The 24453-nt window shown below is 38.7% G+C and overlaps 3 protein-coding genes across 4 annotated transcripts in view; 1 reads left to right on the top strand and 2 right to left on the bottom strand.

The window, feature by feature from the left end:
* Window positions 1-23260, top strand: part of aox5 (aldehyde oxidase 5) — a 50978-nt gene extending 27718 nt beyond the window's left edge. Inside the window, exons 18-35 of the mRNA XM_082139657.1 lie at window positions 17568-17694; window positions 17860-17982; window positions 18104-18200; window positions 18337-18461; window positions 18708-18841; window positions 19005-19092; window positions 19178-19264; window positions 19451-19642; window positions 19887-20117; window positions 20266-20361; window positions 20458-20586; window positions 20666-20740; window positions 20844-20896; window positions 21071-21185; window positions 21419-21484; window positions 21789-21977; window positions 22317-22484; window positions 22801-23260. Of these exons, the coding sequence (XP_081995783.1) occupies window positions 17568-17694; window positions 17860-17982; window positions 18104-18200; window positions 18337-18461; window positions 18708-18841; window positions 19005-19092; window positions 19178-19264; window positions 19451-19642; window positions 19887-20117; window positions 20266-20361; window positions 20458-20586; window positions 20666-20740; window positions 20844-20896; window positions 21071-21185; window positions 21419-21484; window positions 21789-21977; window positions 22317-22484; window positions 22801-22851 (2146 nt within the window). The 3' untranslated portion in view covers window positions 22852-23260. The remainder of the gene's footprint in view (window positions 1-17567; window positions 17695-17859; window positions 17983-18103; window positions 18201-18336; window positions 18462-18707; window positions 18842-19004; window positions 19093-19177; window positions 19265-19450; window positions 19643-19886; window positions 20118-20265; window positions 20362-20457; window positions 20587-20665; window positions 20741-20843; window positions 20897-21070; window positions 21186-21418; window positions 21485-21788; window positions 21978-22316; window positions 22485-22800) is intronic.
* LOC309476584 (hatching enzyme 1.2-like) lies at window positions 15273-17580 on the bottom strand. Of its 2 annotated transcripts, XM_082139675.1 has the most exons (4): window positions 16516-17580; window positions 16355-16433; window positions 15908-16246; window positions 15273-15817 (listed from the first exon to the last, which is right to left on the bottom strand). In XM_082139675.1, the coding sequence occupies exons 3-4, from the start codon at window positions 16069-16071 to the stop codon at window positions 15427-15429; spliced, it is 555 nt and encodes a 184-aa protein (XP_081995801.1). In that variant the 5' UTR covers window positions 16072-16246; window positions 16355-16433; window positions 16516-17580; the 3' UTR covers window positions 15273-15426. The 2 variants fall into 2 exon arrangements, with proteins under 2 accessions (XP_081995801.1, XP_081995800.1); XM_082139674.1 differs by having other exon boundaries at window positions 16355-17580.
* Window positions 23084-24453, bottom strand: part of aox6 (aldehyde oxidase 6) — a 24365-nt gene continuing 22995 nt past the window's right edge. The window contains exons 33-35 of the mRNA XM_082139656.1: window positions 24108-24296; window positions 23678-23845; window positions 23084-23560 (exon numbers count right to left, since the gene is read on the bottom strand). Coding sequence (XP_081995782.1) covers window positions 23498-23560; window positions 23678-23845; window positions 24108-24296 — 420 coding nt within the window. The 3' untranslated portion in view covers window positions 23084-23497. The remainder of the gene's footprint in view (window positions 23561-23677; window positions 23846-24107; window positions 24297-24453) is intronic.

Raw genomic sequence — 24453 nt, 5'->3', positions numbered from 1 at the left:
TTCCAGCCAGGGCTGAATGGCGAAGGCAGTTCTTCCATAGTGCATGATGGAGCCGTAGTCGTATGGAGTGTTTTGGTTGTTGGTGTTCTGTTTCTCGAAGTTGTAGGCCATATCAGGAGAGATGTTCTTAAAGTTGATTCTGACATACTTGTCACGATCACTCCTGGTTTGCTCGTGGTAAAAGCCCATGGCATGATTGAGCTCATGTTGTACGATGCCATTGTAAATACAGCCGTTCCTATTGAGGGAGACCACCTGTTTGCCACCAGTTCTACCTAGAGAAGAGTAGCACCTGAGAGGAGAGAGAAAATAAAGGGGTTAAATATTGATCTGTTGAAGGTCTGTTAAATGTTTCTTGTTGGTACAGTATGATTGTTCTCACCCATCTTTGTTCTCAATACTGATGTAGTCGGTCTGAGATGATTTGGCCACAAAGCGGATGCAGGTTTTGGCGTGAAAGACCGACATGGCGCTCGCAATCACTGATTTGTCCGAATTGGCTGCAAAAAGGGTCCACAGGTTTAAAATGGCATCTAAATGAATCATAGATATGTTCAATGAATGAAGGAGATTCACGTACAGAATTCACCGCTCACTATGTAAGGGATCTCCACTATGTTGTTCGAGTTTTTCTTCCAGAAACAGTTGTTGTTGAGGCAGTAGAGAGCATTTCTGGTTTTGGGAAACAGCATATCTCCTTCGATCAAGAGCTCAGAAGATCCTGTATTTGAAGAGCAATACATTGATGACATAATGCAACATAATCATAAATCCCGATCACTTTTTAGAAATGTGACCCATTGCTGGCTTTATCTACAAGATGCTTCACCATTGTTGGTTTCTAAAATCCTTGTAGTGATGTCCACAGGTTCAGGCTCTGATACAAACACACCATCAAACATCTGCTCCTGGTGGTAGAAACAGAGATGTTTAAAACGACTCATTTGAGGACTGTTAACCGTTTAAGGGAGAGACTAGAAAGGACCTTACCATTAGAGGAGACGCCTGGGCGACGCCAAAAAGCAGCAGCAGAATGGAGAGGGAGGCTCTTGTGTCCATGTTGCCTCAGTGTGTGGAGATGTTCAGGATGCTCCTGTGCTGAGATATGATGCCTGTGAGCTGTTCTGTCTGGACTTTATATTCACCCGAGTAGGTGGGTCTACTGGAGGATTATGCGTAGGGTCTTAGTGTCCAGAGTCTAAAGTGTGTGCCTACAGGGAGGAAACTCTGACCTCGCCTGTTGGTCCAAAACTTGACATAATCATAAAATATACTTCAGTTTGTTTAACTAATTCACTAAAATGGACACGCTGTAGCTTTTGGACTTTACCACGTGCCCTAAGACAGTGGTGTACAGGGATGGTCCACAATACCTTAAATGTGCTCTGTAGGTTGATTACAAATAAATCCTTATATGTGAAAACATCTGAATTTACTATAGAGATTAGTAAACGACCCCAAAAATATTAGCAAGATGGACAAATAGTTATTTAATAGAAAAGAATTTGCTTATAGCTAAACCGAAAGCTTTTGATTTAACAGGGAAAATAGGACAGTTACTGTGAATTGCTAAAATATTTTCAGGAGAAATGTAGTATTTCATAGCACTACAGCGCTTCTTAATTGACATAATTGTTTTGTTACTGAAAAGCAAAATGATTTCAAACAGTGTCAAAACCACCTCGCTGATTAGTAAAGTAGTTTAATCATTTAACTATGCATAACAATGCTACTGCATTTTACACATTAAACTGTACACCACTTCTAGTTAAAGAGAAGTCACATTTCAACTCTTTGAGATTTAAAGTTTTGATCAAAAAAGTTTCTAATTCGATTTTACAGAAGTTGTGTATTTTATTTTGTAGTCCAGATGTTATAATCAGTTTTTGCAATACAGAAGAAAAATTGTTCTAATTTTATTTTGATCTTAACATCACAGACAAGAAGTTCTGAATCTCATTTACGTACAGATTCTGGGGGAAAAATGTTTTCTGGTAACTGCTCTTACATTGAGTGATTTTGTTCATCTACAATGCCAGAGCGTTCCCGTCTGTCGTGTAACGTACATGTTCAAAAGTCCCGCTCTTATAATCTTGTTATCCCCCAGCAAACAATAACATCGTGTATGGTATCATTAAGCTGCTTGTTCATTTGTCACCTCCATGGATAGGAAGTAGATCCCTGACCTTGATAACATTCTTGTTTGGTAGCGATTGTTATTTTCTTGTATCTTTGTCAATATGCAATTTTTTAACTGTTCTTCCTCCAGTCAAATAGTTCCACGAAAACTAACATCATCACTGCAACACACACCCGACACAGCATCGGCTCTGGCTGTTTTCACACTGATATTTTCCATGATTTATCCCAGTAATATTACTAGAGTCTTGTATGAGTGCCGAATTTTCCAGCATTCTGGCTCTGGCTTGTATTCACATAGAATGCTCCCGACAATTTTCTGGAACCAAAGTTCATTGTGAACGCAGCCCTTATTTGCACCAAAACTTCACGCCATGTCTAGAACTGCATCTTTGGCTGACTTTGTGCTTCAGTTGATCGGATTTATGTCGGCTTGGGACTTTCTCAATCTTTGGCAACTTTGAAAGTTGAATTTATTTTACTCGAGGATGCAAGAGCGACTGACTCCAGAAGAGGGTCTCGGCACAATAAAGGTCTTTGAAATTGAGGTATCAAACGGGAAAACTCCCTTTTCAGCTGTGAACATATGATTACACCAGAACTAAATCTCAAAAATCTTTCCAAAATCTACATTATAGCATTTTGCCACAAAAAAAATAAAAAAAAATAGTTATTTAGTTGAAATGTATAAATCATACACTGTGCCCAGTCCTCCAGTTCTCCTAAGGTTAAACCAGGTGGCTTGAATTAGACTGCAGGAGAAGCTTAATACTATGACACCTTTAATGCTACCATCAAGCACTTTCTTAAACTTGACATTGAATCACAAATAAAGTATGAGTTTGTCTTGCAGTGTAGCTTTATTTTTCCCAACCCAACACAATCACACATTTCAGAAATCCAACACCATTAAAATACAGAAACATAATCTCATTACATTATTCATCTACAGACACATGAACTATATAAAATTATGTGTGCAAGCCTCATCATCAGCATCCATACAGCTTCTGAATCCTCAGAACGTCAATTTTGGACAATCCCTGCCTCTGTCCGATTTCCACAGTCGTATCAGGAATGGGAGTGATGGTTTCCAGCCAGGGCTGAATGGCGAAGGCAGTTCTTCCATAGTGCATGATGGAGCCGTAGTCGTATGGAGTGTTTTGGTTGTTGGTGTTCTGTTTCTCGAAGTTGTAGGCCATATCAGGAGAGATGTTCTTAAAGTTGATTCTGACATACTTGTCACGATCACTCCTGGTTTGCTCGTGGTAAAAGCCCATGGCATGATTGAGCTCATGTTGTACGATGCCATTGTAAATACAGCCGTTCCTATTGAGGGAGACCACCTGTTTGCCACCAGTTCTACCTAGAGAAGAGTAGCACCTGAGAGGAGAGAGAAAATAAAGGGGTTAAATATTGATCTGTTGAAGGTCTGTTAAATGTTTCTTGTTGGTACAGTATGATTGTTCTCACCCATCTTTGTTCTCAATACTGATGTAGTCGGTCTGAGATGATTTGGCCACAAAGCGGATGCAGGTTTTGGCGTGAAAGACCGACATGGCGCTCGCAATCACTGATTTGTCCGAATTGGCTGCAAAAAGGGTCCACAGGTTTAAAATGGCATCTAAATGAATCATAGATATGTTCAATGAATGAAGGAGATTCACGTACAGAATTCACCGCTCACTATGTAAGGGATCTCCACTATGTTGTTCGAGTTTTTCTTCCAGAAACAGTTGTTGTTGAGGCAGTAGAGAGCATTTCTGGTTTTGGGAAACAGCATATCTCCTTCGATCAAGAGCTCAGAAGATCCTGTATTTGAAGAGCAATACATTGATGACATAATGCAACATAATCATAAATCCCGATCACTTTTTAGAAATGTGAACCATTGCTGGCTTTATCTACAAGATGCTTCACCATTGTTGGTTTCTAAAATCCTTGTAGTGATGTCCACAGGTTCAGGCTCTGATACAAACACACCATCAAACATCTGCTCCTGGTGGTAGAAACAGAGATGTTTAAAACGACTCATTTGAGGACTGTTAACCGTTTAAGGGAGAGACTAGAAAGGACCTTACCATGAGAGGAGACGCCTGGGCGACGCCAAAAAGCAGCAGCAGAATGGAGAGGGAGGCTCTTGTGTCCATGTTGCCTCAGTGTGTGGAGATGTTCAGGATGCTCCTGTGCTGAGATATGATGCCTGTGAGCTGTTCTGTCTGGACTTTATATTCACCCGAGTAGGTGGGTCTACTGGAGGATTATGCGTAGGGTCTTAGTGTCCAGAGTCTAAAGTGTGTGCCTACAGGGAGGAAACTCTGACCTCGCCTGTTGGTCCAAAACTTGACATAATCATAAAATATACTTCAGTTTGTTTAACTAATTCACTAAAATGGACACGCTGTAGCTTTTGGACTTTACCACGTGCCCTAAGACAGTGGTGTACAGGGATGGTCCACAATACCTTAAATGTGCTCTGTAGGTTGATTACAAATAAATCCTTATATGTGAAAACATCTGAATTTACTATAGAGATTAGTAAACGACCCCAAAAATATTAGCAAGATGGACAAATAGTTATTTAATAGAAAAGAATTTGCTTATAGCTAAACCGAAAGCTTTTGATTTAACAGGGAAAATAGGACAGTTACTGTGAATTGCTAAAATATTTTCAGGAGAAATGTAGTATTTCATAGCACTACAGCGCTTCTTAATTGACATAATTGTTTTGTTACTGAAAAGCAAAATGATTTCAAACAGTGTCAAAACCACCTCGCTGATTAGTAAAGTAGTTTAATCATTTAACTATGCATAACAATGCTACTGCATTTTACACATTAAACTGTACACCACTTCTAGTTAAAGAGAAGTCACATTTCAACTCTTTGAGATTTAAAGTTTTGATCAAAAAAGTTTCTAATTCGATTTTACAGAAGTTGTGTATTTTATTTTGTAGTCCAGATGTTATAATCAGTTTTTGCAATACAGAAGAAAAATTGTTCTAATTTTATTTTGATCTTAACATCACAGACAAGAAGTTCTGAATCTCATTTACGTACAGATTCTGGGGGAAAAATGTTTTCTGGTAACTGCTCTTACATTGAGTGATTTTGTTCATCTACAATGCCAGAGCGTTCCCGTCTGTCGTGTAACGTACATGTTCAAAAGTCCCGCTCTTATAATCTTGTTATCCCCCAGCAAACAATAACATCGTGTATGGTATCATTAAGCTGCTTGTTCATTTGTCACCTCCATGGATAGGAAGTAGATCCCTGACCTTGATAACATTCTTGTTTGGTAGCGATTGTTATTTTCTTGTATCTTTGTCAATATGCAATTTTTTAACTGTTCTTCCTCCAGTCAAATAGTTCCACGAAAACTAACATCATCACTGCAACACACACCCGACACAGCATCAGCTCTGGCTGTTTTCACACTGATATTTTCCATGATTTATCCCAGTAATATTACTAGAGTCTTGTATGAGTGCCGAATTTTCCAGCATTCTGGCTCTGGCTTGTATTCACATAGAATGCTCCCGACAATTTTCTGGAACCAAAGTTCATTGTGAACGCAGCCCTTATTTGCACCAAAACTTCACGCCATGTCTAGAACTGCATCTTTGGCTGACTTTGTGCTTCAGTTGATCGGATTTATGTCGGCTTGGGACTTTCTCAATCTTTGGCAACTTTGAAAGTTGAATTTATTTTACTCGAGGATGCAAGAGCGACTGACTCCAGAAGAGGGTCTCGGCACAATAAAGGTCTTTGAAATTGAGGTATCAAACGGGAAAACTCCCTTTTCAGCTGTGAACATATGATTACACCAGAACTAAATCTCAAAAATCTTTCCAAAATCTACATTATAGCATTTTGCCACAAAAAAAAAAAAAAAAAATAGTTATTTAGTTGAAATGTATAAATCATACACTGTGCCCAGTCCTCCAGTTCTCCTAAGGTTAAACCAGGTGGCTTGAATTAGACTGCAGGAGAAGCTTAATACTATGACACCTTTAATGCTACCATCAAGCACTTTCTTAAACTTGACATTGAATCACAAATAAAGTATGAGTTTGTCTTGCAGTGTAGCTTTATTTTTCCCAACCCAACACAATCACACATTTCAGAAATCCAACACCATTAAAATACAGAAACATAATCTCATTACATTATTCATCTACAGACACATGAACTATATAAAATTATGTGTGCAAGCCTCATCATCAGCATCCATACAGCTTCTGAATCCTCAGAACGTCAATTTTGGACAATCCCTGCCTCTGTCCGATTTCCACAGTCGTATCAGGAATGGGAGTGATGGTTTCCAGCCAGGGCTGAATGGCGAAGGCAGTTCTTCCATAGTGCATGATGGAGCCGTAGTCGTATGGAGTGTTTTGGTTGTTGGTGTTCTGTTTCTCGAAGTTGTAGGCCATATCAGGAGAGATGTTCTTAAAGTTGATTCTGACATACTTGTCACGATCACTCCTGGTTTGCTCGTGGTAAAAGCCCATGGCATGATTGAGCTCATGTTGTACGATGCCATTGTAAATACAGCCGTTCCTATTGAGGGAGACCACCTGTTTGCCACCAGTTCTACCTAGAGAAGAGTAGCACCTGAGAGGAGAGAGAAAATAAAGGGGTTAAATATTGATCTGTTGAAGGTCTGTTAAATGTTTCTTGTTGGTACAGTATGATTGTTCTCACCCATCTTTGTTCTCAATACTGATGTAGTCGGTCTGAGATGATTTGGCCACAAAGCGGATGCAGGTTTTGGCGTGAAAGACCGACATGGCGCTCGCAATCACTGATTTGTCCGAATTGGCTGCAAAAAGGGTCCACAGGTTTAAAATGGCATCTAAATGAATCATAGATATGTTCAATGAATGAAGGAGATTCACGTACAGAATTCACCGCTCACTATGTAAGGGATCTCCACTATGTTGTTCGAGTTTTTCTTCCAGAAACAGTTGTTGTTGAGGCAGTAGAGAGCATTTCTGGTTTTGGGAAACAGCATATCTCCTTCGATCAAGAGCTCAGAAGATCCTGTATTTGAAGAGCAATACATTGATGACATAATGCAACATAATCATAAATCCCGATCACTTTTTAGAAATGTGAACCATTGCTGGCTTTATCTACAAGATGCTTCACCATTGTTGGTTTCTAAAATCCTTGTAGTGATGTCCACAGGTTCAGGCTCTGATACAAACACACCATCAAACATCTGCTCCTGGTGGTAGAAACAGAGATGTTTAAAACGACTCATTTGAGGACTGTTAACCGTTTAAGGGAGAGACTAGAAAGGACCTTACCATGAGAGGAGACGCCTGGGCGACGCCAAAAAGCAGCAGCAGAATGGAGAGGGAGGCTCTTGTGTCCATGTTGCCTCAGTGTGTGGAGATGTTCAGGATGCTCCTGTGCTGAGATATGATGCCTGTGAGCTGTTCTGTCTGGACTTTATATTCACCCGAGTAGGTGGGTCTACTGGAGGATTATGCGTAGGGTCTTAGTGTCCAGAGTCTAAAGTGTGTGCCTACAGGGAGGAAACTCTGACCTCGCCTGTTGGTCCAAAACTTGACATAATCATAAAATATACTTCAGTTTGTTTAACTAATTCACTAAAATGGACACGCTGTAGCTTTTGGACTTTACCACGTGCCCTAAGACAGTGGTGTACAGGGATGGTCCACAATACCTTAAATGTGCTCTGTAGGTTGATTACAAATAAATCCTTATATGTGAAAACATCTGAATTTACTATAGAGATTAGTAAACGACCCCAAAAATATTAGCAAGATGGACAAATAGTTATTTAATAGAAAAGAATTTGCTTATAGCTAAACCGAAAGCTTTTGATTTAACAGGGAAAATAGGACAGTTACTGTGAATTGCTAAAATATTTTCAGGAGAAATGTAGTATTTCATAGCACTACAGCGCTTCTTAATTGACATAATTGTTTTGTTACTGAAAAGCAAAATGATTTCAAACAGTGTCAAAACCACCTCGCTGATTAGTAAAGTAGTTTAATCATTTAACTATGCATAACAATGCTACTGCATTTTACACATTAAACTGTACACCACTTCTAGTTAAAGAGAAGTCACATTTCAACTCTTTGAGATTTAAAGTTTTGATCAAAAAAGTTTCTAATTCGATTTTACAGAAGTTGTGTATTTTATTTTGTAGTCCAGATGTTATAATCAGTTTTTGCAATACAGAAGAAAAATTGTTCTAATTTTATTTTGATCTTAACATCACAGACAAGAAGTTCTGAATCTCATTTACGTACAGATTCTGGGGGAAAAATGTTTTCTGGTAACTGCTCTTACATTGAGTGATTTTGTTCATCTACAATGCCAGAGCGTTCCCGTCTGTCGTGTAACGTACATGTTCAAAAGTCCCGCTCTTATAATCTTGTTATCCCCCAGCAAACAATAACATCGTGTATGGTATCATTAAGCTGCTTGTTCATTTGTCACCTCCATGGATAGGAAGTAGATCCCTGACCTTGATAACATTCTTGTTTGGTAGCGATTGTTATTTTCTTGTATCTTTGTCAATATGCAATTTTTTAACTGTTCTTCCTCCAGTCAAATAGTTCCACGAAAACTAACATCATCACTGCAACACACACCCGACACAGCATCAGCTCTGGCTGTTTTCACACTGATATTTTCCATGATTTATCCCAGTAATATTACTAGAGTCTTGTATGAGTGCCGAATTTTCCAGCATTCTGGCTCTGGCTTGTATTCACATAGAATGCTCCCGACAATTTTCTGGAACCAAAGTTCATTGTGAACGCAGCCCTTATTTGCACCAAAACTTCACGCCATGTCTAGAACTGCATCTTTGGCTGACTTTGTGCTTCAGTTGATCGGATTTATGTCGGCTTGGGACTTTCTCAATCTTTGGCAACTTTGAAAGTTGAATTTATTTTACTCGAGGATGCAAGAGCGACTGACTCCAGAAGAGGGTCTCGGCACAATAAAGGTCTTTGAAATTGAGGTATCAAACGGGAAAACTCCCTTTTCAGCTGTGAACATATGATTACACCAGAACTAAATCTCAAAAATCTTTCCAAAATCTACATTATAGCATTTTGCCACAAAAAAAAAAAAAAAAAATAGTTATTTAGTTGAAATGTATAAATCATACACTGTGCCCAGTCCTCCAGTTCTCCTAAGGTTAAACCAGGTGGCTTGAATTAGACTGCAGGAGAAGCTTAATACTATGACACCTTTAATGCTACCATCAAGCACTTTCTTAAACTTGACATTGAATCACAAATAAAGTATGAGTTTGTCTTGCAGTGTAGCTTTATTTTTCCCAACCCAACACAATCACACATTTCAGAAATCCAACACCATTAAAATACAGAAACATAATCTCATTACATTATTCATCTACAGACACATGAACTATATAAAATTATGTGTGCAAGCCTCATCATCAGCATCCATACAGCTTCTGAATCCTCAGAACGTCAATTTTGGACAATCCCTGCCTCTGTCCGATTTCCACAGTCGTATCAGGAATGGGAGTGATGGTTTCCAGCCAGGGCTGAATGGCGAAGGCAGTTCTTCCATAGTGCATGATGGAGCCGTAGTCGTATGGAGTGTTTTGGTTGTTGGTGTTCTGTTTCTCGAAGTTGTAGGCCATATCAGGAGAGATGTTCTTAAAGTTGATTCTGACATACTTGTCACGATCACTCCTGGTTTGCTCGTGGTAAAAGCCCATGGCATGATTGAGCTCATGTTGTACGATGCCATTGTAAATACAGCCGTTCCTATTGAGGGAGACCACCTGTTTGCCACCAGTTCTACCTAGAGAAGAGTAGCACCTGAGAGGAGAGAGAAAATAAAGGGGTTAAATATTGATCTGTTGAAGGTCTGTTAAATGTTTCTTGTTGGTACAGTATGATTGTTCTCACCCATCTTTGTTCTCAATACTGATGTAGTCGGTCTGAGATGATTTGGCCACAAAGCGGATGCAGGTTTTGGCGTGAAAGACCGACATGGCGCTCGCAATCACTGATTTGTCCGAATTGGCTGCAAAAAGGGTCCACAGGTTTAAAATGGCATCTAAATGAATCATAGATATGTTCAATGAATGAAGGAGATTCACGTACAGAATTCACCGCTCACTATGTAAGGGATCTCCACTATGTTGTTCGAGTTTTTCTTCCAGAAACAGTTGTTGTTGAGGCAGTAGAGAGCATTTCTGGTTTTGGGAAACAGCATATCTCCTTCGATCAAGAGCTCAGAAGATCCTGTATTTGAAGAGCAATACATTGATGACATAATGCAACATAATCATAAATCCCGATCACTTTTTAGAAATGTGACCCATTGCTGGCTTTATCTACAAGATGCTTCACCATTGTTGGTTTCTAAAATCCTTGTAGTGATGTCCACAGGTTCAGGCTCTGATACAAACACACCATCAAACATCTGCTCCTGGTGGTAGAAACAGAGATGTTTAAAACGACTCATTTGAGGACTGTTAACCGTTTAAGGGAGAGACTAAAAAGGACCTTACCATGAGAGGAGACGCCTGGGCGACGCCAAAAAGCAGCAGCAGAATGGAGAGGGAGGCTCTTGTGTCCATGTTGCCTCAGTGTGTGGAGATGTTCAGGATGCTCCTGTGCTGAGATTTGATGCCTGTGAGCTGTTCTGTCTGGACTTTATATTCACCCGAGTAGGTGGGTCTACTGGAGGATTATGCGTAGGGTCTTAGTGTCCAGAGTCTAAAGTGTGTGCCTACAGGGAGGAAACTCTGACCTCGCCTGTTGGTCCAAAACTTGACATAATCATAAAATATACTTCAGTTTGTTTAACTAATTCACTAAAATGGACACGCTGTAGCTTTTGGACTTTACCACGTGCCCTAAGACAGTGGTGTACAGGGATGGTCCACAATACCTTAAATGTGCTCTGTAGGTTGATTACAAATAAATCCTTATATGTGAAAACATCTGAATTTACTATAGAGATTAGTAAACGACCCCAAAAATATTAGCAAGATGGACAAATAGTTATTTAATAGAAAAGAATTTGCTTATAGCTAAACCGAAAGCTTTTGATTTAACAGGGAAAATAGGACAGTTACTGTGAATTGCTAAAATATTTTCAGGAGAAATGTAGTAATTCATAGCACTACAGCGCTTCTTAATTGACATAATTGTTTTGTTACTGAAAAGCAAAATGATTTCAAACAGTGTCAAAACCACCTCGCTGATTAGTAAAGTAGTTTAATCATTTAACTATGCATAACAATGCTACTGCATTTTACACATTAAACTGTACACCACTTCTAGTTAAAGAGAAGTCACATTTCAACTCTTTGAGATTTAAAGTTTTGATCAAAAAAGTTTCTAATTCGATTTTACAGAAGTTGTGTATTTTATTTTGTAGTCCAGATGTTATAATCAGTTTTTGCAATACAGCAGAAAAAATGTTCTAATTTTATTTTGATCTTAACATCACAGACAAGAAGTTCTGAATCTCATTTACGTACAGATTCTGGGGGAAAAATGTTTTCTGGTAACTGCTCTTACATTGAGTGATTTTGTTCATCTACAATGCCAGAGCGTTCCCGTCTGTCGTGTAACGTACATGTTCAAAAGTCCCGCTCTTATAATCTTGTTATCCCCCAGCAAACAATAACATCGTGTATAGTATCATTAAGCTGCTTGTTCATTTGTCACCTCCATGGATAGGAAGTAGATCCCTGACCTTGATAACATTCTTGTTTGGTAGCGATTGTTATTTTCTTGTATCTTTGTCAATATGCAATTTTTTAACTGTTCTTCCTCCAGTCAAATAGTTTCACGATAACTAACATCATCACTGCAACACACACCCGACACAGCATCGGCTCTGGCTGTTTTCACACTGATATTTTCCATGATTTATCCCAGTAATATTACTAGAGTCTTGTATGAGTGCCGAATTTTCCAGCATTCTGGCTCTGGCTTGTATTCACATAGAATGCTCCCCGACAATTTTCTGGAACCACAGTTCATTGTGAACGCAGCCCTTATTTGCACCAAAACTTCACGCCATGTCTAGAACTGCATCTTTGGCTGACTTTGTGCTTCAGTTGATCGGATTTATGTCGGCTTGGGACTTTCTCAATCTTTGGCAACTTTGAAAGTTGAATTTATTTTACTAGAGGATGCAAGAGCGACTGACTCCAGAAGAGGGTCTCGGCACAATAAAGGTCTTTGAAATTGAGGTATCAAACGGGAAAACTCCCTTTTCAGCTGTGAACATATGATTACACCAGAACTAAATCTCAAAAATCTTTCCAAAATCTACATTATAGCATTTTGCCACAAAAAAAAAAAAAATAGAGTTATTTTGTTGAAATGTATAAATCATACACTGTGCCCAGTCCTCCAGTTCTCCTAAGGTTAAACCAGGTGGCTTGAATTAGACTGCAGGAGAAGCTTAATACTATGACACCTTTAATGCTACCATCAATCACTTTCTTAAACTTGACATTGAATCACAAATAAAGTATGAGTTTGTCTTGCAGTGTAGCTTTATTTTTCCCAACCCAACACAATCACACATTTCAGAAATCCAACACCATTAAAATACAGAAACATAATCTCATTACATTATTCATCTACAGACACATGAACTATGTTAAATTACGTGTGCAAGCCTCATCATCAGCATCCATACAGCTTCTGAATCCTCAGAACGTCAATTTTGGACAATCCCTGCCTCTGTCCGATTTCCACAGTCGTATCAGGAATGGGAGTGATGGTTTCCAGCCAGGGCTGAATGGCGAAGGCAGTTCTTCCATAGTGCATGATGGAGCCGTAGTCGTATGGAGTGTTTTGGTTGTTGGTGTTCTGTTTCTCGAAGTTGTAGGCCATATCAGGAGAGATGTTCTTAAAGTTGATTCTGACATACTTGTCACGATCACTCCTGGTTTGCTCGTGGTAAAAGCCCATGGCATGATTGAGCTCATGTTGTACGATGCCATTGTAAATACAGCCGTTCCTATTGAGGGAGACCACCTGTTTGCCACCAGTTCTACCTAGAGAAGAGTAGCACCTGAGAGGAGAGAGAAAATAAAGGGGTTAAATATTGATCTGTTGAAGGTCTGTTAAATGTTTCTTGTTGGTACAGTATGATTGTTCTCACCCATCTTTGTTCTCAATACTGATGTAGTCGGTCTGAGATGATTTGGCCACAAAGCGGATGCAGGTTTTGGCGTGAAAGACCGACATGGCGCTCGCAATCACTGATTTGTCCGAATTGGCTGCAAAAAGGGTCCACAGGTTTAAAATGGCATCTAAATGAATCATAGATATGTTCAATGAATGAAGGAGATTCACGTACAGAATTCACCGCTCACTATGTAAGGGATCTCCACTATGTTGTTCGAGTTTTTCTTCCAGAAACAGTTGTTGTTGAGGCAGTAGAGAGCATTTCTGGTTTTGGGAAACAGCATATCTCCTTCGATCAAGAGCTCAGAAGATCCTGTATTTGAAGAGCAATACATTGATGACATAATGCAACATAATCATAAATCCCGATCACTTTTTAGAAATGTGACCCATTGCTGGCTTTATCTACAAGATGCTTCACCATTGTTGGTTTCTAAAATCCTTGTAGTGATGTCCACAGGTTCAGGCTCTGATACAAACACACCATCAAACATCTGCTCCTGGTGGTAGAAACAGAGATGTTTAAAACGACTCATTTGAGGACTGTTAACCGTTTAAGGGAGAGACTAAAAAGGACCTTACCATGAGAGGAGACGCCTGGGCGACGCCAAAAAGCAGCAGCAGAATGGAGAGGGAGGCTCTTGTGTCCATGTTGCCTCAGTGTGTGGAGATGTTCAGGATGCTCCTGTGCTGAGATTTGATGCCTGTGAGCTGTTCTGTCTGGACTTTATATTCACCCGAGTAGGTGGGTCTACTGGAGGATTATGCGTAGGGTCTTAGTGTCCAGAGTCTAAAGTGTGTGCCTACAGGGAGGAAACTCTGACCTCGCCTGTTGGTCCAAAACTTGACATAATCATAAAATATACTTCAGTTTGTTTAACTAATTCACTAAAATGGACACGCTGTAGCTTTTGGACTTTACCACGTGCCCTAAGACAGTGGTGTACAGGGATGGTCCACAATACCTTAAATGTGCTCTGTAGGTTGATTACAAATAAATCCTTATATGTGAAAACATCTGAATTTACTATAGAGATTAGTAAACGACCCCAAAAATATTAGCAAGATGGACAAATAGTTATTTAATAGAAAAGAATTTGCTTATAGCTAAACCGAAAGCTTTTGATTTAACAGGGAAAATAGGACAGTTACTGTGAATTGCTAAAATATTTTCAGGAGAAATTTAGTATTTCATAGCACTACAGCGCTTCTTAATTGACATAATTGTTTTGTTACTGAAAAGCAAAATGATTTCAAACAGTGTCAAAACCACCTCGCTGATTAGTAAAGTAGTTTAATCGTTTAACTATGCATAACAATGCTACTGCATTTTACACATTAAACTGTACACCACTTCTAGTTAAAGAGAAGTCACATTTCAACTCTTTGAGATTTAAAGTTTTGATCAAAAAAGTTTCTAATTCAATTTTACAGAAGTTGTGTATTTTGTTTTGTAGTCCAGATGTTATAATCAGTTTTTGCAATACAGCAGAAAAATGGCTCTAATTTGATTTTGATCTTAACATCACAGACAAGAAGTTCTGAATCTCATTTCCATAGAGATTCTGGGGGGGGGGGGGGGGGGGGGGGGTAACTGCTCTTACATTGAGTGATTTTGTTCACCTACAATCTTTGCCAACTTTGAAAGTGGCCAAAAGGGAAAACTCCCCTTTCAGCTGTGAACATATGATTACACCAGAACTAAATCTCAAAAATCTACATTATAGCATTTTGCCCAAAAAAAAAAAAAAAAAAAAAAAAAATTATATATATATATATATTTAGTTGAAATGTATAAATCATACACTGTGCCCAGTCCTCCAGTTCTCTTAAGGTTAAACCAGGTGGCTTTAATTAGGCTAGAGGAGAAGCTTAATACTATGACACCTTTAATGCTACCATCAAGCACTTTCTTAAACTTGACATTGAATCACAAATAAAGTATGAGTTTGTCTTGCAGTGTAGCTTTATTTTTCCCAACCCAACACAATCACACATTTCAGAAATCCAACACCATTAAAATACAGAAACATAATCTCATTACATTATTCATCTACAGACACATGAACTATATAAAATTATGTGTGCAAGCCTCATCATCAGCATCCATACAGCTTCTGAATCCTCAGGACGTCAATTTTGGACAATCCCTGACTCTGTCCGATTTCCACAGTCGCATCAGGAATGGGAGTGATGGTTTCCAGCCAGGGCTGAATGGCGAAGGCAGTTCTTCCATAGTGCATGATGGAGCCGTAATCGTATGGAGTTTTTTGGTTGTTGGTGTTCTCTTTCTCGAAGTTGTAGGCCATATCAGGAGAGATGTTCTCAAAGTTGATTCTGACATACTTGTCACGATCGCTCCTGGTTTGCTCGTGGTAAAAGCCCAGGGCATGATTGAGCTCATGTTGTACGATGCCATTGTAAATACAGCCGTCCCTTTTGAGGGAGACCACCTGTTTGCCACCAGTTCTACCTAGATCAGAGAAGCATCTGAGAGGAGAGAGGAAATAAAGGGGTTAAATATTGATCTGTTAAAGGTCTGTTAAATGTTTCTTGTTTGTATAGTATGATTGTTCTTACCCATCTTTGTTCTCAATACTGATGTAGTCGGTCTGAGATGATTTGGCCACAAAGCGGATGCAGGTTTTGGCGTGAAAGACCGACATGGCGCTCGCAACCACTGATTTGTCCGAATTGGCTGCAAAAAGGGTCCACAGGTTTAAAATGGCATCTAAATGAATCATAGATATGTTCAATGAATGAAGGAGATTCACGTACAGAATTCACCGCTCACTATGTAAGGGATCTCCACTATGTTGTTAGAGTTTTTCTTCCAGAAACAGTTGTTGTTGAGGCAGTAGAGAGCATTTCTGGTTTTGGGAAACAGCATATCTCCTTCAATCAAGAGCTCAGAAGATCCTGTATTTGAAGAGCAATACATTGATGAAATAATGCAACATATTCATAAATCCCAATCACTTTTTAGAAATGTGACCCATTGCTGGCTTTATCTACAAGATGCTTCACCATTGTTGGTTTCTAAAATCCTTGTAGTGATGTCCACAGGTTCAGGCTCTGATACAAACACATCATCACACATCTGCTCCTGGTGGTAGAAACAGAGATGTTTAAAACGACTCATTTGAGGACTGTTAATCATTTAAGGGAGAGACTAGAAAGGACCTTACCACGAGAGGAGACGCCTGGGCGACGCTAAAAAGCAGCAGCAGAATGGAGAGGGAGGCTCTTGTGTCCATGTTGCCTCAGTGTGTGGAGATGTTCAGGATGCTCCTGTGCTGAGATTTGATGCCTGTGAGCTGTTCTGTCTGGACTTTATATTCACCCGAGTAGGTGGGTCTACTGGAGGATTATGGGTAGGGTCTTAGTGTCCAGAGACTAATGTGTTTAACTAAAGGGAGTGCACTCTATGTTAAGTCCAAAGCCCTGTAGAATCAATGGAGGTACCCAAGCTTGTTTAACTAATAGGGCTGTCACTTTACATTCGAAAATCGATTGCACAATCGTGTACCAACCAACACAAGTTTCGAAAATGAAAATAGGGAATCGATTTTAACGGTCTTTTCTCGGAGCGTGTCCAGCTCGTCACGATACGCCCGCAGCGAACGCGCATAACACAGAAACTAAAGGCTCTGACAAATACACATAACAGCAAATTATACTTCTGCATAATGTGTCTCTTTTTTCTACAAAAATGTGAATTCTGCCGGTATTCAGACAGTCTCATGCATACAGATACAGATTCGGGCTACGGTCTACAATCGCCTATGTAGGCGAAATTTGTTTTACATTTCTAATCGTAAACACAGCTATGTTGAAGACTGCAGTAATGTTTTTCATTGATGTTATGGCAGTCCACTCTGCTTATTGTTTTTCAAGAATGTTGCACTCCTGTTTGTCATTGTGCACGAAACTTCACGCCAATAAATCAAGAATATTGCTGACTTGTGCATGTCTCAAGCGCCCTTTTTACGTTAGTCCTAACTGCCTGTTAGTTGTCCGTGGATTTGCCTATATTTGGTGTTTAAAATGGAAACGTCTTTAGACATGGAATATCGATTTTGCAATCGATTCAATGAACACTTATGTCTCAAAAATCGAACAGGATTTTTTCATAAATGTGACAGCCTTATTAACTAGTTCATTCTTCAAGTGGATGCACTTAAAAAAAAAGTATTTATTTGGGAATCAAATTCTTGTCTCAACCTTATCATCACATCAGCTCTATAGATGCATCAGTGGCTCTAGCCATGCCTGGAGTGGTCGCCTTCATCTCTGCCAAGGATGTTCCCGGTCAGAATCGAAGACTCTGGTTCAACAACCCAGAGGAGCTTTTTGCAGAAGAAGAGGTACTACAATAAACATTCTCTGGTTTAGAGATCCATCTGAATACTAAATTATTTCTAGCTCAGATTAGATGTATCAAGCTTTAATATCCATCAACAGTGGATTTTTTTTTTTTTTTTTTTTTTGGTACATTGTAATGAAGTGTCTTGTCTGTTTGCCCTTTCCAGGTCATCTGTGTGGGGCAGATTATTGGTGCCACCGTGGCTGAGACCAGAGAACAAGCCAAAAGAGCAGCCGAGCAGGTGGCCATTAATTACCAGGACATCCAACCTATCTTTTTCACTATAGAGGTATTTCTAAACAAATTTACATTAATAAAACACTTAATGGAGTGCTGCATGTACGTTTGGGAGCAGCACTTATATTTTATCCTGCTAATCACAACACCACAACATCTTTGTTTTTATTAAGGAGGCCATAGAACACCAGTCCTTCTTCGACCCCAAGAGAAAACTGGAAAGAGGAAATGTCGAAGAAGCATTTGAGAAAGTTGACCACATACTGGAGGGTTTGTACAATTAAATATGAATCCTTAATTTGAATCAGATTCAACTCTGAATCTCTTTATATAGAAATCTTTTTTGAACCGTTAGTTGGGCTTTTTCTTGATTTAATGTGAATAATCATTCTTTTATATCTCACAGGTGAGCTGTATATGGGTGGCCAGGAACATTTCTACATGGAAACTCAGGGATTGATTGCGATTCCTAAGGGAGAAGCAAGTGAAATGGAGCTCTTTGTTGCCAGTCAGCATGCAGCTTATACTCAGGTTTGTATTACCCCAATGACATACATTGATGAATATGAATCAATATAAAGATATTCATATTTTACCCTAATGACGTACGTTGATGAATATGATTCAATATAAATATATTCATATTTTGATGTAAATCTGCTTAAATAAACCAAATTAACTTAAAAAGATTGTGAATTGTGAATATGAAATAACACAATGATATTCTTACATAATCTTACTCCAGTATTGGCATAATTTCCTTTTTTTAAACAACAGGAAGTGGTGGGTATCACTCTTGGAATTGACTCCAATAAGATCACATGTCATGTGAAAAGGCTGGGAGGTGGATTTGGTGGTAAAGTCATGAAGATTGCATCATTATCTGCCATCGCTGCTACGGCCGCTTACAAGTATGGCAAAATGAAATTCTTTCTTCTTTTCATTTGCATATGTATTTGCTTTTATTGCTTATATTTAAGTATATCGTTTACTTATTTTTGTGAAATTTAAAGAAAAGATGTTTCTGAACTATGCTGATGCTAAGTATTGACTACACTCAAAATCGATCCACAGGACTGGCCGTGCTGTGCGATGTGTTCTAGAACGGGGAGATGACATGCTCATCACCAGTGGCAGGTCCCCTTTCTTGGGGAAGTACAAGGTAATTTGGCATTATGGGCAATTACTTTTGAAATCACTGGACAACTGTGCATCACAACAGCTTAAGTCCCATCTTTTTCCTACAGGTTGGATACATGAATGATGGAACAATCCTGGCTGCTGATATCACATACTACAGTAATGGAGGATGCACTCTGGACGAATCCTCTTTTGTATGTTGGTTTTTAAAAATAGGCCATCCCTGATGAAATATTGAAATTCAAATAAGTAAATCCTGAAAAGGAACTGTGAGCAAGGCTTGCAAAGAGAGACACTATCATGGATCTAAGTTTACCTTGAAATCTTATGTAGGTCAGTCTCCAAGTCACATACTGTTTACTTTTTGTCATTTCGACCAGATCATGGAGAAAGCGCTCCTTCACATGGATAATGGTTACAAGATCCCTCATCTACGTGGACGTGGACTGGTGTGCAAGACCTACTTACCCTCATATACAGCATTCCGTGGCTTTGGTGGACCTCAGGGTTTGACCATCATCGAAAGCGTGTTACACGAGGTGGCTGTCAAGTGTGGCTTGCCTACACATCAGGTGGGACCTTTATGAAAACAGAACAAGTTGGCTGAACAAACGTCAAACAGTGTTTTAATGGTTTGAAATTAGAGCTGATAACCAAAAGATTGTATGTTTAAGTGTTGATTCAAGATGTTATTTAGGTTGCTGAGTTGTTGAGAAGTATCATAAATTTGCTGAAGTGAGATTATTTTGGTGTGTTAAAAACTTGATGGACCTTCTGCTCAACTCTCTGAAAAAAACAAACAAACATAATTTACAGGTGAGAGACATCAACTTGTACAAGGACGAGAAATGCTACACCCACCACAAGCAGCTCTTTTCCCCGCATGACATGGTGCGGTGCTGGAACGAGTGTCTAGAAAAATCCGACTATACCCATCGATGCCTATCCATTGAGCAGTTTAACGCCCACAACCACTGGAAGAAGCGTGGGATCTCCATTGTCCCACTGAAGTTTGGAATCGGATTCTCCAAGGGCTTCTATAACCAGGTGGGTGAAAACTTGTGAGATTGCACATAAAATGGTGCATTTTGGTTTGAAGCTTCACACAACCACTTTAAAGGTTTTACCATGGTATTAGTCAAGACTACTATGAAGAATTTCAAATCTTGGAAAATGTTCTTGTTACTCTCTTCAGGGAGCAGCATTGGTGAACATCTACAAAGATGGATCGGTTCTCATTTCCCATGGGGGAACCGAGATGGGTCAAGGTATCAACACCAAAGCCATACAGGTACGATGAGTCTCAGTGTTAAACGATGGATCCAAATACATACATCACATGAAATATGCCAGTTGCAACATAATGTCAATCTTCTACAAATTGCAGATTGCCAGTCGCATTTTGAAGGTTCCAATGTCTTCGATCCACATCAAGGAGACCTGCACAGGAAACGTGCCCAATGCTGCACCATCCGCTGCATCCTTTGGCACGGATGCTGTCGGGATGGCGGTCAAGGTATAGTGACAGTCATCCATTTACAAGTATTTACATTACTTTTTTTTTCACAACTGAAATTGTAATATTTTGCATGTAGAATGGTTGTGAGAAACTAATGAGACGTCTGGAGCCACTCATTAAGAAACATACCCAATACACCTGGCAGCAACTGGTTAGTAAGAGTGATTTCCAAATACTCAATCGTATAATACAAAGTGAATTAAAGATGTTACAGTGAGCTCCAAGGGAGAATCACTTACCTACTATGTTTCCAGGTGGTGGAAGCATATTGCCAGAAGATCAGTTTGTCAGCAACAGGTTTCTTCATGTAAGTGTTCGATGATGTAGCATAATGTGTACCATAATGTAGCCGCATGGTAAAATGTTTGAGCATCCAACAAAATATTTGTGATATTTTGATAGTTGATTAAATGTATAAATATAAAATAAATGACATACTTATAACAGTATAAATATCAAATAAATTATATACTTATAACAGGGGCCCACACACCAGTGTTGACTGGGAGAAGAGTAAGGGCAGTGCATACTATTACTTTACTTTCGGTGCCTGTTGCTCAGAGGTGGAAATTGACTGCTTGACAGGAGATCACAAGGTGCTTGTCTTTTTTATTCATCTATATTTATAAAATCAAATAATTCATTAAAAAACGAATATAATTTGGCTATGGAATGCATTGTGATAGGCCTACATGTTGTATTACAGATTTATAAGCAGATATTTATGTCATTGGCCTAGATTCTAATGCTGCAATTTATCAGGTTATGTGTGCGTACATTCACAATTTGAATATCAAAATTTTGTGGGCTGTGAAATGATATTTTACAGAACATTAGGACTGATATTGTGATGGATGTTGGTCGGAGCATAAACCCTGCCCTGGATGTTGGACAGGTACGAAAGATATGTTACTGCAATTTAAGTGTGTGTGTGTGTGTGTGTGTATATATATATATATATATATATATATATATATATACACACACACACACACACACATACATAATCTATTCACCTATCTGTCTATATACATACACACACACACACACACACACACACACACACACACATACATATACACGTGTGTGTGTGAATAATATTTCTAAATTTCTTCTAAAAAAAACAAATAATTAAATATTGGTTGTATTATTTGGCAAATTAGTCACCATACAGTTAGTAAATCTGTGTGTGTTTACAGGTCGAGGGTGGTTTCGCCCAGGGAATTGGGCTCTACACAATAGAAGAGCTGAATTTTTCCCCCGAGGGCGTGTTGTTGACCAGGGGTCCCTCTCAGTATAAAATCCCAGCTCTGTGTGACATCCCTCCTCAACTAAACGTGCATCTGCTGAGCAACGCAGAAAATCCTCACGCCATATACTCTTCAAAGGTAAGACAAACCCCCCTGAATGTCAATACAATATGTTGTTGAGACAAAATAAGAAAGTTGTTTAATTAAACTGCCAAATAATTAGTAATATTTACCTCTCAGTGATAATTGCAGACAAAACAAACACCAAAAGTTGTGTCTAGGCTTCTGTGATGGTAAAACTCTTCAGGTCAGGCTGGTTCACAGCAGACTTCAATCATTTAAGCAGATAAAACAACGTTTGCAACCTACTATACTTCCGTAGTCTGACATACTTCCGAGCAAAACAGGATATTTATGCACAGTGGAAATTTTAATTAATGTTTAAATATTGGTTTAAAAGGTTGTTTACATTTTTAGGGGATCGGGGAGCCTCCTGTGTTTTTCGGCTGCACTTTGTTCTTCGCCATCAAAGAAGCGATTGCGGCTGCACGGAGGGAGAGAGGCCTGAGCGACAGTTTTCCTTTCTCTTCTCCTGCTACTGCGGAAAAAATACGCATGGCCTGTGAAGACTGCTTTACCAGGATGGTGGGTGTGAATAAATTCACTTGAAATATATAATGCTACCGATATATAATATATAACCTACCTATATATAATGTTAATGTTAAAATAATTAATGCTACCAATATATAATATATAACCTACCTATATATAATGTTAATATTATATAATTAACTATAATATAATATATAATTTACTTTATACTTTATATAATATTTTTTATTATCTAATACATTTAATATACTGTATATTATTATATATTATTATTTCAGGTTTATGGTTTACGCTCTTGATATTAATCTTAAATATCACTTCTTTTTTTCTTTTTCTTTTTTTACAGAATCCACTGGACAAGAAAGTAAAAACCAAACCCTGGTCTATTAATGTGTGAAGAAAAACATACCCAAATTCAAACTTTTTAATGCCTCACCTAAACAAGATGTAACTTCCTTTTCATTGTTGGAGACTTTGAGCTCATAAATTGGTCATCAATTCAAACTATTAACCTTAGATGACATGTCTGGGACTATATCTTCTAGCGTCCTTGATATTTTAATTGTGCAGTTAATGTTTTATAAAAGCAATAAGTAACTTGCTTAAATAACCAATAGTAGGATGAGGAATAATGTAATTCACATTTATTAAACTTGTCAAGCTGTCAAAGAAATCATAAATGTTAAGTGTGTTAATAATAAACATAACTATTAATTGGTCTTGAGACGTGATTGCATGCAGAGCATCTTTTGTCTGTTTTTAGTTTCGGCAAACAGCTGATAATAGTTGGATGTTAAATCAAGCGACTGTAAAATCGTAAATGTTAAGTGTGTTAATAATAAACATAACTATAAATTGGTCTTGAGACGTGATTGCATGCAGAGCATCTTTTGTCTGTTTTTTGCTTTAGTTGATTAGTTTCGGCAAGCAGCTGATAATAGTTGGATGTTAAATCAGGCGACTGTGAAATCATAAATGTCATGTGATTTGATAAGAGCAACACACAGAGATAAAAATATAATAATAGGATGATGATGTTGTTTTCATATGTCCAGAGCCCATGGCTGAGCTGGTCCAGAAGTTGATCCAGGTTCACTTTGTGCAACCTACCAAAAACAAAATTATATTAATTTTATTCAGGTTTAAAACATATTTATCTTTAAGGATTTGTTTAATATAGATTTAGACACTTGAGCACGAATGGGTTACTGTAATTCTCATACCATTTTTGTGAAGTGTGTGGCACAGGCCAGACATGCCCGCTCTGGGGTGGCAGGGCTGTTTAGCTGAAAGGGGCCGGTTAAACCTGCATCCTTTCGGGCTGCAGTCACAGCGTCTTTAATAGCAAAGAATACAGAACTGCCCAGGAACAATGTCGGTTCTCCGATCCCCTAAAACAAGTGGGAAAGTGCACCACAATCAGAAAGCTTTAGTTTGCAATTATGTCACATCTAGATCAGATCTAGAAAAGCAAAAAAGAAAACACTAAAAATGTATACGAAGTCACACAAAAATCTAAAATAGGGTTCTGTATCAGGTTGTATCACTTGTAAGTGAACCACAATGGTTCCACAAAATCAAAATAAATTGACTTTGTGAACCTGGGAAGTGCATACATCCGTGATAAGGAGAAGATGAGTGAGAGTGAATCACCTTTGATGAATAGATGGCATGAGGGTTGGTTGAGCCGGCTAAAAGGTAGACATTGAACTTCAGAGGGACGTCACAAAAGGCCGGGATCTTGTACTGGCCTGGTCCACGTGTGTACAGAACACCAGATGGAGAAAACTTGAGCTCCTCCATGGTGTAGAGACCCAGACCCTGCATGAACGCTCCCTCAATCTAACACACATACGTATTATATGAATAAATACATATACGTATATTGTAGGATAGTCTTTTCTGCTCGCCAAGGCTGCATTTATTTGATCAAGAATACAGTAAAAACAGTAATATTGTGAAATATTGCAATTTAAAATAGCTGTTTTCTATTTGAATA

The sequence above is a fragment of the Leuciscus leuciscus genome (genome assembly GCF_965113295.1).
Source record: "Leuciscus leuciscus genome assembly, chromosome: 15".
Taxonomy (NCBI): Eukaryota; Metazoa; Chordata; class Actinopteri; order Cypriniformes; family Leuciscidae; genus Leuciscus; species Leuciscus leuciscus.
This window is presented reverse-complemented; position numbering and strand designations above follow the sequence as displayed.